Source organism: Triplophysa rosa, linkage group LG7 (assembly GCF_024868665.1).
Source record: "Triplophysa rosa linkage group LG7, Trosa_1v2, whole genome shotgun sequence".
NCBI classification, from domain to species: Eukaryota; Metazoa; Chordata; class Actinopteri; order Cypriniformes; family Nemacheilidae; genus Triplophysa; species Triplophysa rosa.
In genome coordinates this window covers 8,900,760-8,914,789 of record NC_079896.1, presented here as the reverse complement: position 1 = coordinate 8,914,789, position 14,030 = coordinate 8,900,760, and the positions used below count along the sequence as shown (strand labels likewise).

The following is a 14,030-nucleotide window of genomic DNA, read 5'->3' as shown; positions in this document are numbered from 1 at the left end:
AAACTTGGAAAATGCTGATATTTCTTTTAAAAAGTCCAAGTTAGGAAAAGTACGAAGTCTAGGTTAGTTTACATTAAAGAGACTTTTGTAATAATCATTTTTTTTATTTGATTTGGAATGTTTTCAAAATTGCAATTTAGTTTTGTTATTTGACTTAAAAGACATTTTTATTTGACATAGAAATGTGCAGCAATAATAAACAGGCATTGGTTCATTTCTAATTTGTCTCAACTCATTTTGTAAAAAAAAAGTGGGAAAAACACAATGTGACATCAGTATTGTGAATCAAATCGCATCGTGAGCGGAGTAAATGTTACATCCCTAAATATTGCATTTTAATATTATATTTGTATATTTTTTATATATTTTATATATTCATATTCACAAAAGACACAAAATACAATTAAAGCTTTTTTGGCCTTATTTTACTTCTTTATATAGTTTTTTCAGCATGTTCTAACACAGTGTCTGTTATGTAATAAATAACACACATCTTTGAGTCAATCCATGACTTCCCCCAACATTCCTAATCATCCAGGTGGATGCTGCACACAGGTGGTGGTTGAGGAGAGACCCCCCCCTCATATGATTGTAAAGCGCTTTGGGTGTACATCAATACACAGAAAAGCGCTATATAAATGCCTCATTCATTCATACCCAAGTGCCTCTACATTTACAAATCACAGTTAACCTCTGATTAATACATATTAAACAAATTCATTAGGTCCCAGAAATGGCCACTTTGGGCTAAAAGAGTGTTTTATTACGTATGTAATCAAATTCTAGTGATTATGTGTTCCTGGGAGTATAGAGACTGTGCTAATGGCAGAGATAATGAAGTGGCACCTGCTGTCTCCAGCTGTTCGCTGAAGGGGATGGGCTGAAAGCTCATCTGACAGGCCCTGCTTCTTGTACCATAGATTTTGGAAAGCTTTCATCGTATGGACACAAAACCACGGAGACATTTCTCAAAATATCTTCTTTTGTGTTCTACAGAAGAAAGAGTCAACTGGTCATACAGTATTTACACATCAACCCCCGGTGTTCAAAGGTTTCTAGGAAAAAGGGGCATGCGACCCCTTTTATACAATCGAAAATTATACAGTGTAGTATTTTCGAAGTAAAGTTTGCCTTTGATTAAGATGTTACTGTGACTCACTTTTGTACACGTTGCAGGCTACACCCTCATGCACCCGTCACTAACTCGTCCTTACCTGATGACCGAAGCTCCTCTCCATACGGACATCATCCATTACGAGAACATCCCTAGCTTTGCTGCCGTGCGTCAAAACATCCTCAGGTGAGGGATCATGGGATATCTGTCTCCGTACTACTGTACATTCATTTATTCCTGATAACAATGTTATATGACATGTTGTGTTTTTCCTGCTAGTTTGCCTCTGGGCAGTCAGGTCATTGCTGTGCCTGTCAACTCTTCTCTGTCCTGGCACATGAACCGCCTGCGTGACCTCAGTCGAGATGCTTACAACGTCAGCTATGCCTGGAAACTGGTATGAAAGAAATTCATATTAATTTTGGTATTCTTTCTTTTGTTTTTGTATATGCTCCTGATGTCACTTCTCTCATTTGCAGGTACAGGACACGTCCTTTATTTTGTGTATAGTGTATGTTCAGCCCGAGATCCCAGTGAAGCAACTAAAAAATCTGAACACGGCTACCAGCAGTAAACTCCTGTACCATCGGCTGGATCTGCTGGGACAGCCCAGCTCCTGCCTCCACTTTAAACAGCTCGCTACAGTCGGTGAGCTAACATGATATCTAAAATCCTCAATCTGTTGGAAAAACGTATTGTCATGGTAAATTAATCATAACCTAATAATTGTTAGGCGCTGATATAAAGAGCAAACTGTTGGATTTTTTTCTCAGAGAGTCCCACAGTGATGTTGTCCGCTGGCAGTTTATCTTCTCCTTATGAGCACTTGAGTCAACCCGAGACCAAGCGCATGGTGGAGCACTACACAGCTTACCTAAGTGACAACACGCGTCTCATAGCCAACCCGGGCCTGAAGGTACACACACACCCCCGTCTCAATGACAGCTCCAGGCCACCAGGGCCTTTGCTTGAATAAGCTCAGCAATATCTTTCACAGTCAGTGGTCACCGAGTTTGTTTTGTCTTAATTACTTCAGCCTGCTGGCAACGCGCCTCTCCCTATTAATTCTGCTTTTTCATTAGAGAAGATAAATAACCGTAGGGAGTACAGTGAATCAGCCTTTACATTTTTCAGACGATTTCTTAAACACCCCCTCCTATGGTCTTTTAGTCTTCTGTGAGGAACGAGGTGATGGCCACCAGTCACGTGACAGATGAATGGATGAGTCTTATGGAGATGAGCAGCCTGAACTGCTACATTGTTCGGCGTTACATAGCAACGCCCAATGGGGTGCTGCGGATTTACCCCGGTTCACTCATGGACAAAGCATTCGACCCCACCAGGAGGCGATGGTAAGATCTGAGTCTCGGGACGGGGGTCTCCAAACTCTTAGTTGGATGGAGATGAACAGATCTATCAGTCTGGTGACTGAGAGACTGCTGGGAAAACAAGCCGTTGATTTCTGAGAGGCTTCTGTGTGTTGTGTGAAGCTGTAAGCGAACTAAGGATGCATTTTGAGTCGTTACATATGGCTTTAAGCATTTCATTTTGACAAAATGTGAAGAATAAAATAAAAACATCCCAGTCATTTTCACCATTGCTGTATGTGGTATAATAACCATTGAACTTCTGTCTGTTCAGGTATCTCCACGCTGTCGCCAATCCTGGTCTCATCACTTTTACTGGACCATACCTGGATGTGGGTGGGGCTGGCTATGTGGTCACCATCAGTCACACTATCCATGCCTCTAGGTCAGTTGTTTAAGAGTCAAATTTATTTTGAGTCTTGTTTAATAAAAGATAAGGACATGGGCAGTTGACAAATATACTGTACATGTGGCCTATGGTGTGACAGCAAAAATTAAGAAAACAAACTGTTTATAAAATATTTATATTATTAATTTTTATATTTATAATATAAAATAGCATGAGAGAGATTTATCTTCATTGTTCGGTTTTTCTAAATTCTTGCTGACTCATTTACGGTTTATTTGTCAAGTACCCACTACATATTTTCTTCTTGTAGAATGTGTATAAGTTGTTTTCCAAAAATGGATCTTATCAAACAAGCTTGCAAAATACTGAATGCGATTCGCTCTTTAAAGCTGCAATCTGTTGCATTTGCCTCACTATCGCCATCTCTGTTCGAAGCTTAAAATTGAAACTGCAATGTTTCCCTTGAATTTGTACCTGATAGCACAAATTATAATTTATTATTTTTATATACTATTTTTTGTTTAAAAAAATATTTTGTAACATATTTATTTCAACCAAAAATGTTACGGATTGCAGCTTTATAGACAAACTACTTCATGTGTGTGTGTCTGTGTTTGTTAGCTAGCTGTCTAGCTTCTTCAGATTGACAGTTGCGAGAACAGCATAGTCCGGCAGAGTGATACAAACAGTCAGTGAAGCGGTTCCCATGGTGATATTGGTGGAATATTGCATGGCTCTCAGCCAATCAGATTCGAGTACCAGGAAGAACTGTTTTATAATATAAATGAATATGAATATAAATTAAATCGAATATAAATTGTTATATTATTGGCCACTAGCCAGACCGATCAACAAACACGGACCGCAAGTTAACTTCAGGCCAGGTGCGTGCATCCGATGAAACGTCTATATTATTTTTATATCTCCTGCCCATCTAAAGAAAGTGAAGTATACTTCCTAAATGTATCTGTTACAGATGAAGAGCAGCAGTGTTATCACTGCAAATGGTTTGTGCTTGGTCCGTGTATGTGTGTATAGTTGTGTTTAAAGATATGATGAAACTCTTTGAAACTGGAGGCATTCCAGAATGTCTGGTGTAGATAAAACGTGATTTGCCTTCACATTTTTCAATCAGTACTCTCTTAAAGGAATATTTGTTCCGAAAATTCGGTCACTCTTTACTCGCCTTCTTCTTGTTCCTAAAAATGCTAAAATTTCAATAATCAGTATTAACATTTTAACAACAGTTTATAGTGTTTAATGCTTTCAAATTCCAAAACAAAAACACCGTAAAATAGCCTTTGTTGTTGTGATAATCTTTCCTTCACCTGAAACGTGTATATATTTAGTATTCACAACCATAATTCAAGTGATTTATATTCTGTTACTTTATACATGAAACAATGTTTTTATTTCTTTTCAACAATTTTCATTTTGGAACTATTGGTACTATTGCACGAAGTTAACTTCCGGTCTGTGTTTGGTTACAATATAACAATTTATTTCATGTTAAATTTATACTAATATTCATTTCTGTGAATATTTTATGGTATATTATATTATATTCAATTAAATTAAAACTATTCAACAGTTGTGTTGGGGCTGTGGCATGGTAGTTTGTGTGCATGCTCCAGACACAAATGGGCTGTTGGCTCGCGGGGACCCAGGTCCGAGTCCGACCTGGGTCATGTCCTGATCCCACACCCCTCCCTCTCATCCCTGTTCTCCTGTCTACTCTCCACTGTCCTATATGTGAAAAAAAGCGGGAAAAAAAACAAGCTTTTAAAACTACTCAACAGTTATTGATTCTTTGCGGAGGTCTACCGGAAGTTAAGTTTTGGGCCACATAATGTTTGTTTATGTTGTTGCAGCTGAAAACGTCTATATCCCCTTACTCGTCACATTGTTCTTATATTTATCCGCTTCCTTTTCCAGTTCCCAGATTGCCTCAGGTTCCACGGTAGCAGTTATGGGTATTGACTTCACTCTGCGCTACTTCTACAAAGTTCTGCTGGATCTTCTGCCCATCTGCAACCAAGACAAGGGCAACAAAATCCGGTAAGGTCGCCCCACCTTTTATCCCCCAACCTAGTCCCCAGGCCAACTTTGTTTGTCTCTTCTCAAACTCTCTAGAGAGTATGCCAAGACCCCAGTGCGCTGGCTGTGGTGTCCAGCGTGTAGCGCCTGAAGCTGTCGATGCCCCACAGAGGCTCTTTAAAGCTCTTTCAAATGAAACTAATCAGATTTGCTTCTGTTGGAAAAGAGGCATTCACTTAGTCTTCTCTGCATGCCTCTAAGCCCTCTCTTTCAGAATATAAAGAGATAGACTGAGACGGATCTGAGGTGGGGATGAGGGAGGGGTAGACATACGGAGAGTAGATAAGAGAGTAGAATAAAAACGCAGATTTTTTTCAGTGATACCAGATACATTTATAGCACATACAGTTAAGGGTAAATTAAAGGGATAGTTTGCCCAAAAATAAACATTCTGTCATCATTTATTTCCCCCGTGTGTCGTTCAAAACCTGTATATGACACTTTTTTTCTGTGAAACACAAGAGAGGATATTTTGAGAAATGTCTATGTGGTTTTATGTCCATACAATGGAAGTCAAAGGTGTCCAATGTTGTTTGGATATAAACATTCTTCAAAAAATATTTTATCTTCAATAAAAGAAAGTCATACAGGTTTGGAATAACATGAGGATGAGTAAATGATGAAAAAAATCTTTTTTGTGTGAACTGTCCCTTTAAGCACCAAATCTTAAAGGAGTAGTTCACCTTAAATGAAGATTCTGTCATCATTTACACGCCCTCTTGTCATTTCCAACCTGTATGACTTTCTTCTGCAGAACACACAAGAAGATATTTTGAAAAATGTTGGCAACAGAACAGCACAGCCCCCCACTTCTATTGTAACCAATGCAAGTGCACTGCAAAAAATGACGTTCTTACTTAGTCTTTTTTTCTTGTTTTCCAGTAAAAGTGTCTACAAATTCTTGAATCAAGATGCATTTTCTTGATGAGCAAAATGACCTAAGAAAATAAGTCTTGTTTTTAGTAAAAAAAAAATGAAATTTCAGTGAATTTGTGCTTAAAACAAGCAAAAATATCTGCCAATGGGGTAAGAAAAATAATCTTGAATTAAGGTTTACCTTTTTTTTAGTCACTCAATTCAAGATTATTTTTCTTACCCCATTAGCAGATTTTTTGCTAATTTTAAGCACAAATACACTGAAATTTCATATTTTTTTACTAAAAACAAGACTTATTTTCTTAGGTCAGTTTGCTCATCAAGAAAATGCTTCTTGATTCAAGAATGTTTAGACATTTTTACCGGAAAATAAGAAAAAAAGACTTAGTAAGAAAGTCATTTTTTGTGTGAATGGTTAACAACATTCTTCAAAATATCTTCCTTTGTGTTCTACGGAAGAAAGAAAGTCTTACAGGTTTGGAATGACAAGAGGGTGAGTAAATGATGACAGAATTTTCATTTTGAAGGTGAACTACTCCTTTAAGGACCCTCAATCCAAAATATGTGCATTAGGAATATTGATGTCTGTAACGAACCATTACATGGAAGAAAGCAACAGTGTTTAAGAAATGACTGAACTGACACACATGGAGATAAACAGATTAGAGCTGCATTCCAGACGCATCCTGTTATGTTAGGTGCCAGTAGCCTTGTTTTCCTCTCTCTCTCTCTCTCTCTCTCTCTCTCTCTCTCTCTCTCTCTCTCTCTCCTATCCTGCCTTCTAATTCTTCTTTTCTCAACTCTGTTTCTAACCCTTATTCTCTTTCTTTCTTCCCCCTTCTCTTTATCTGTCTGTGCTGTGGAGTTCTTTGAGTTTTCACCGCTGAGGTCATTATACAGGATTAGTGAGGTGGAATGTCCCAGTATGCCACCGCCATCACAATAATGTGATGTGTTGTGAACTGCAGCTGCTAGACTGTGAACTGACAGTAAACCATCTTAACATACTGTTTTCTTTAAACATCAGCCTCTAAGGTCTTGTTGACACCTGGTCATTGGATTTTGAATGTCAAACACACAGTCTGTTTTTGATTGTTGGTTGATACCGTCTTTCTTTGTTAATCTTTCCATGTGAAGTTGTTTCATCATGGAGGACAGAGGGTATCTTGTGGCCCATCCAACACTGATCGATCCAAAGGGTCACGCTCCGGCGGAACAGCAGCATATTACCCATAAGGTAAAAAAACATTGATCTAAGATCAAACCTACCACCCTCTTAAAAAAGAAAACCAGCCTGTGCTATTGTTCCGTAATATTCCTTTTTAAATTTGGTTATCATGCTGGAAAAGGAATCGAGGTTTATCAGCTTTTATTCTGTTTTGTTTGACTTTAGGAGCCCCTAGTGGCCAATGACATTCTCAACCATCCCAACTTTGTGAAGAAAAACCTGTGTAACAGTTTCAGCGATCGGACCGTGCAACGCTTCTATAAATTCAACACCAGCATTGTGGTATGTTGGATTGTCAAGTTATTATTTGGATTATGAGTATTATAATATTAGAACGCCACCTAGTGGAGGTTGTACTTATAACAGTTGTAGCAGTCTTGATTCCAAATGTATAATTCAGCAATTTTTTAATACAAAAAGGACTTTATTATTATTTCATTCTTTACCTTAAGGTTTTTAATGAGAACTACATGCTATATGAATGCAAAGCATGTTTCCTGATATATTGCTTACATATGTTTCTTTATATTTTTAAGGGTGATCTGACAAACCTAGTGCATGGCAGTCACTGCTCTAAGTACAGACTCACGCGTATCCCAGGAACCAATGCGTTTGCTGGCATCGTGAATGAGACATGTGATTCGCTGGCCTTCTGTGCGTGCAGTACTGTGGATCGCCTCTGTCTTAACTGCCACAGGTACAGTTTGACTTCTGCACACCTCTGCCAGTAACATTCATTACATATTTAAAAAAAATGTCTTGTCATATATTTGGATAATGATATTTAAAACAATAATATTTTATTACAATATTACAATAAATATAAAAATGTCCATTTTGAAGTCTAGTCTATAATAGAAAACTAAACTCTTTACCATGATATTGTATGCAACGCAAGAACAATTATAGCTATTACTAGAATGATAATAAGTGTACCTTTTGGTAGATTAGAACAACACGAATCTCAGGAGAAATAAAAAATAGGTCATAATGGTTCTGTTGACAAAAAGGGTTGGGAGCCTTCTGTACCGTTCCTAATAGGACACAGTTCTTTCATTCGTATGACTAGGTTGTGTCATACAATAAAAGCAGGTTAAACAAATATCTTGCGTACGTGTAATGTTGCTATTTGCTAGCTTGCAAACATTTTAATTTTTTTGCATATGGTCCTCAGAATGGAGCAGAATGAATGCGAGTGCCCATGTGAGTGCCCCCTAGAGGTGAATGAGTGCACTGGAAACCTCACCAATGCTGAGAACAGGTAAACCACTGAAAAATCTTGTAGTGTTATTTAATAAAGTCCATTTAAAACTTGTCACGTGTACACAATATATTACGAAGCAAAGGTTTCTCCTTTGCATTTGTAGTATTTTATATATATATATTTGAAACGAATCACAGGCTCATGACAGAGAGTCCAGACTCTGAATGAATCTCACTTAGTCACACGCACACACTTCTGCCTGTCACTTCATCAAGTTGTTGTTCGTCACAATGAATAGATATCCAGCCACCTGTGTCCTCAATTAGCCGTTCAGCTTCAAAATGTTCCTCAAAAGACATGTAGACGCATTCAGGTTTGTCGTGTTATTCCCAACCGAGAGGTCCCTAGCCATTTGTCTTTCTGTCACCAAGCCATCTGTTCACTGTAGTGAGAAAATGTTAACTTGAATATTAATCAAATGAAAGGTGTTGGAGCTGAAGTTGCAGTATTTAGACCCTAACTGATTGTTTTTCTTTGGGTGTGTGCAGAAACCCGAGCTGTGACGTGCACCAGGAGCCTTTGTCTTACAGTGTCATTGAGCCCAGTCTACAGGACACTCTTCCTCAGTGTATCAACACCAGATGCAGCCAACGCTTCACTAGCAGGTACGATTACATATCAGGTGTAATCAGCCTCCCCTTAACAGGACCTTACAGGAAACACTGACCTCACAGCAGTGTACACAGTGTAGAAGTAGTGATGTTCACTTAACACAGCTAATTTCACATCATTTATTCACCTGTGACAACCACAACTACTGTAGGCTTTACACTATGAAAGCTGAATGAAATATCCCCTACTGTATGAGAGTGAAACACTTGTCAAGAAACTTGTGTGTGTGTCATGTGTAATGTTTTAATTGTGTGCTTTCAGTGACTGTTTTGGGGTTCTGGACTGTGAGTGGTGTATGGTGGACAGCGACGGAAAGACCCACCTGGATAAACCCTACTGTGCCCTGCAGAAAGAGTGCTTTGGGGGGATAGTGGGTGCCAAAAGTCCTTATATGGATGGACTTGGACTTATAGGTGAGTACTGCTTCTGTAGTCCTGTTACTGCAGTTTATTAACATATAGGTGAATGTAAATTAAAACAAGCAGACCAAAGATCTCATATGTTACAGTGCCTAACCCCCCCCTTACCTGCACCATCTAGTGGTTTGTTTATTTATTTTGGAACAGCAGTAACAGCAATATAATAACAGACATCAATATTCAGGTTATGTAATCTATTAATAATTATGTGAATAAAATGTATTTCACAAAGCATTATAGTGTATATAGTATATTGTAGGGCTGCACAATAAAATGCGATATAGGATAGTTTGCTAAATTGTGCTATATACGATGTGATGAAATAATCGTTTAACGGGACACTTCACCCAAAAAGGAGAATTCTGTCATTATTAACTTACCCTCAGATTGGTCCAAACCTGTATACATTTCTTAGTTCTGCTGAACACAAAGGAAGATATCTGGAAGAATGTCAGTAACCAAACAAATCTCAACCCCCATTGACTCCCATGTTATTTATTTTCCCTACTGAGGCAGTAAATAGGGCATGAGATCTGTTGGTTACTGACATTCTTCCAAATATCGTTCTTTGTGTTCAGCAGAACTAAGAAATTTATACAGGCTTGGAACAACCCGAAGGTGAGTAAATAATGATAGAATTTCCATTTTTGGGTGAACTATCCCTTTAAGTTTGTAAAATTAATTGAAACTGTATGAAAAAACATTTTTTAAATAATATAACCAACATACATGTTTCACATTCCTATTTTTTTATTATTGATAAAACTTTGACTATACATCACTTTCAGAATTTGAAAATTATATATATATATATATTTGTTGCTGTCTGCATATCTGTTTGCACATTCCTGCTCATGTAAATATTTACAGTTTACTTCAATCATATACTATATATACCTTTATCTTTATATTATTTGTATTTTTCTTTTGTGTTTGTATTTTATAATAATTGTCTTTGGAGCTGACCTGACCTACATTTCACTGCTGGTTGTATATTCTCTATATAACTGTGTATGTGACACATAAAATCTTGAATATTGTAAACCATTATGATATGCATATTGCGATATTTCAATATGTTATGCAACCCTTGGATGTTATAGTTGCATACTTACTGTAGTTTGTTTAGACTGTTTGTGGATGCCGGAATATGACTTGTTGTGACTTAATATGATTATAAACTGTGCAATGCTTTTAAAATAATTTGCTTACTAAATAGATTTTTATTAAATGGAGTGATTTTTAATGACTTTGCACAGGAATTTACAGTCAAACGATCTGTTTTATTAAACAGTATTTATGTAAATTGTTGCTATATTATTACTATGTTTATGTGTGTATTACGTTTAGTCTGTGTGCTGTTAGATGCAGAATTTATACACAGGAGTCAGAATTATGGGTAGTTTCATGAGTCACACATTTTACCTTGATGACTTTTTGACAGCGTATATTATATTATAATGTATATTATGATATTTATTTCCTCTAATTTGTCATGTCTTACATTATTTTTTGGCATTTCTTCATCTCTATGCAGATGAGGAGGTGGCATCTCTCAACATGATCAAGAGTGCACCAGTGGGACCAGTGGCAGGAGGCATTATGGGATGCATTATGGTGCTGGTGTTGGCTGTGTATGCCTACAGGCACCAGATCCACCGTCGCAGCCATCAGCACATGTCCCCTCTGGCCGCACAAGGTGTGTTACAGTCTGGAAACTTGACTTGTATTAACATTATGTTTAAAGGACAAGCCTGTAATGCGGTTACTAGGGATTTCAAGACATCTTTGGGCACTAGTGGTACAGAATTGCACACTTTTTTTAAAGCTGTGTAACAGAATCTTTCATACTTTCTGAGCTAATTGAAAATTACAGTTGGTCGCCAAAGGGAAGAGAGATAAATTGCTTCTATTTTTTTATTATTAAAGTATATTAAAAATCTGAATTGCGTTTCTAGCTGTTGCTTCCTTACTGTACACCCAAACCAAATTCATATTCAAATTGTGCGTACCTAAGACTAGAAAGCATTACTATGACTTGATGGTCTGCAATTTAAATGACTTTTAAATCAGTCTATGAGAAAAATCTACTGTCCATCTGTTTTGAGGTTACATAACTGTCTGAGATGGAGCACCTTTAGTCTGTGTCTGTTTTATTGAGTAGACTGGAATCTTACATTCAACTCATGTGCAGTTTTTATCTTTGATGAACATTCGGCGAATAAAAGCATCTAAAGTAAAGTCTATGAAATTGAGTCCTATTGACGTCATATTGATTTATAACGACAGATTTTGAGTTAAAGTGATTTTAAACACAAAAATAAAAATTCTGTCATCATTTCCTCACCCTCTTGTCATTTCAAACCTGTATGACTTTCTTTCATCCGCAGAACGCAAGAGAAGATATTTTGAAGAATGTTGTTAACTGGCCCCCATTGACTTGGTTTTGTGTCCATACAATAGAAGTAAATGGGGGCCAGTGATTGTTCGGTTACCAACTTTCATCAAAATATCTTTTGTGTTCTGCATAAGAAATAGTCATAAAGGTTCGAAATGACAAGAGGGTGACTAAATGATGACAGAATTTTCAGTTTTTTGGGTGAACTAATCACTTTAACTTAACCCTAGCTGTTCTCCGTTTTTCTAATCACCTCTATCTCTCTCCAGAGATGTCCGTGCGGATGTCAAACTTGGACAACGAGCGAGATGACAGAGATGAAGACAGTCATGAAGACAGAGGAATAAGTACGATTCCCGTCTGTTCGCCTCGCTGGCACAGAGTAACAAACATAATACCTTTAATGCCCATTTCAGCATTAGTAATTATACTGAATGAAGTAATTATCAGATCTGCTGTATTATACTTGGTACAGTTAATGCTGTTTTTCACTGATTCAATGCATCAGATTTCAAATGGATGATAATCCTCCAGTCTCTGTGTATGATGGGATGCTTTATTCTGCTAGAGAGCACACATTCACGCTAACAATAGTACCGTGTCATTCTTGTTGGCTAATTGCCTGAAACGGCTTTATGGGTTAGTCTGGGTCTTAATATAATGCTCTCCATGTGTTAATGTTTTATATTTTAAAATTAAATATATATCACAAGCATTTTAAAGGTCCAATATGTGTTTTTTGGATGATCTATTGACAGAAATGCAAAATCAATCAATAAGGATAAAAGATCTTAAATTATTAAAGGAAAGATTTCGAAATGAATGACTATGAACGGAAATATAAAATACAAACACATCCTCTGAGTAGTAGAGGTCTACATGAGCATTAAAGCAATGTTGCAACTCGTACTTCAGTTTATAAAACAATCCAAATGCAATAAATGTCTTTAAATTTGTTTGATTTTATGAAAATAATTTTGACTTTTCTATAAAGTTTATATCCTACAAATACTTTCAGTTGAGCTTATTGAAGCTGTTGAACCTGAAACATCCTGTAATTAGACCTTTGGAAGTTTCCCTCACTGAAAGTTCATTTCTAGTATATCCTGACTTTATTAGAAATATCTGTTTACTTCATACCGCGATCATCTACCGACCCGAGTGTGGGCTTGTTATATGACCATTTGGCTCTGTTTCTCCGTCTGTCTTTGCAGTTAGCAACACTCGATTCATTGCCGCTGTTATTGAAAGGCACACGCACAGTCCGGAACGCAGGCGGAGATACTGGGGCCGGTCAGGGACAGAAAGTGACCACGGTAAGAATTTCTCTTCTCTTTATCTCTAAAGGAAAAAGCGAGATTTGAAAAGATTTCAAAAAGGATCACCGATAAACTCAAAGGTGGGACCCCTAAAATATTGTGCCTTACATAGGACGAGTTTTATTAAAGAAATAAAGCAAAGCCAACCCCGGGACCTTAGTATACGCTTGTGTTTAACCTCTTTTTCATTGGCATCTCAAGGCTTGGGTTACAGTCCACAGTGCAATGCTAAATCTGCCTTCCCCTCAGGGACGAGGCTTTCTGGAATTCATTGTGTAACCGGCAAGAGGAGAAAGGGCAGCCCTATTCCACGAGGAGAGGTGCAACGTGATAACTAAAGGAATAAAATGCAAAGAAGTGGGTAGATTGGAAGATAGCTGAAACAGTTAGAGATGCCAAAGACCTCGTACAGAAAGTCTCTCGAAAGTTTCTATGCTGTATTTTTATTTGGCTGGGTTAAAGGTCGCCTCCCACTGGCTGCTCAGTCATCCAGCTTTAGGGGCCGTTTTAAAGAAATATCGATTTGGCTTTTGAGCTCGTGTGTGTATGCGGGAACACGGCGTTGAAGCCTTTTCCTGTACGCTCTGACTCATTACCGCTCCACCAACACGCAGGGTTTTCGCCAGGAGCAACTGAAAGATACGAGAAGCTTTAGATTGAGATTTAAAGCAAACAAGAGATGTGTTTTTTTGCCAGGAACTCAGATCCTAGCTCTACTTGTTTGCAAGCTTGGCTCTTTGATACGTTTTAGGGATAGATCTTGATCCAGCTTCCAAGATTTTCAGTCAGTTCACACAATTTTAAAGCTGATTCTCAGTTGCAGGTTTATTTTCACAATATTGATTGTTTCAAAGCAGACTGTAATGACTTAATGGCCCCAGTAGGCAAACCTAAGTTAACTGTGGCTCAGAAAATGAAGACAGTTAGGTGGAAACCTCCTCCAAATCGTTGAAAAAATCAACCTCCTTAATGGTATAGTTCACCCAA

The 14,030-nt window shown here is 37.6% G+C and overlaps 1 protein-coding gene across 1 annotated transcript in view; it reads left to right on the top strand.

The window, feature by feature from the left end:
- The window catches only part of cachd1 (cache domain containing 1), a 78,724-nt gene that overhangs the window by 61,723 nt on the left and 2,971 nt on the right, over positions 1-14,030 (top strand). The window contains exons 11-26 of the mRNA XM_057338712.1: positions 1,177-1,300; positions 1,394-1,511; positions 1,594-1,762; positions 1,888-2,030; positions 2,285-2,466; positions 2,756-2,866; positions 4,766-4,888; positions 6,941-7,040; positions 7,197-7,313; positions 7,568-7,728; positions 8,206-8,292; positions 8,784-8,900; positions 9,169-9,320; positions 10,864-11,025; positions 11,994-12,071; positions 12,939-13,040. Coding sequence (XP_057194695.1) covers positions 1,177-1,300; positions 1,394-1,511; positions 1,594-1,762; positions 1,888-2,030; positions 2,285-2,466; positions 2,756-2,866; positions 4,766-4,888; positions 6,941-7,040; positions 7,197-7,313; positions 7,568-7,728; positions 8,206-8,292; positions 8,784-8,900; positions 9,169-9,320; positions 10,864-11,025; positions 11,994-12,071; positions 12,939-13,040 — 2,046 coding nt within the window. The remainder of the gene's footprint in view (positions 1-1,176; positions 1,301-1,393; positions 1,512-1,593; positions 1,763-1,887; positions 2,031-2,284; positions 2,467-2,755; positions 2,867-4,765; positions 4,889-6,940; positions 7,041-7,196; positions 7,314-7,567; positions 7,729-8,205; positions 8,293-8,783; positions 8,901-9,168; positions 9,321-10,863; positions 11,026-11,993; positions 12,072-12,938; positions 13,041-14,030) is intronic.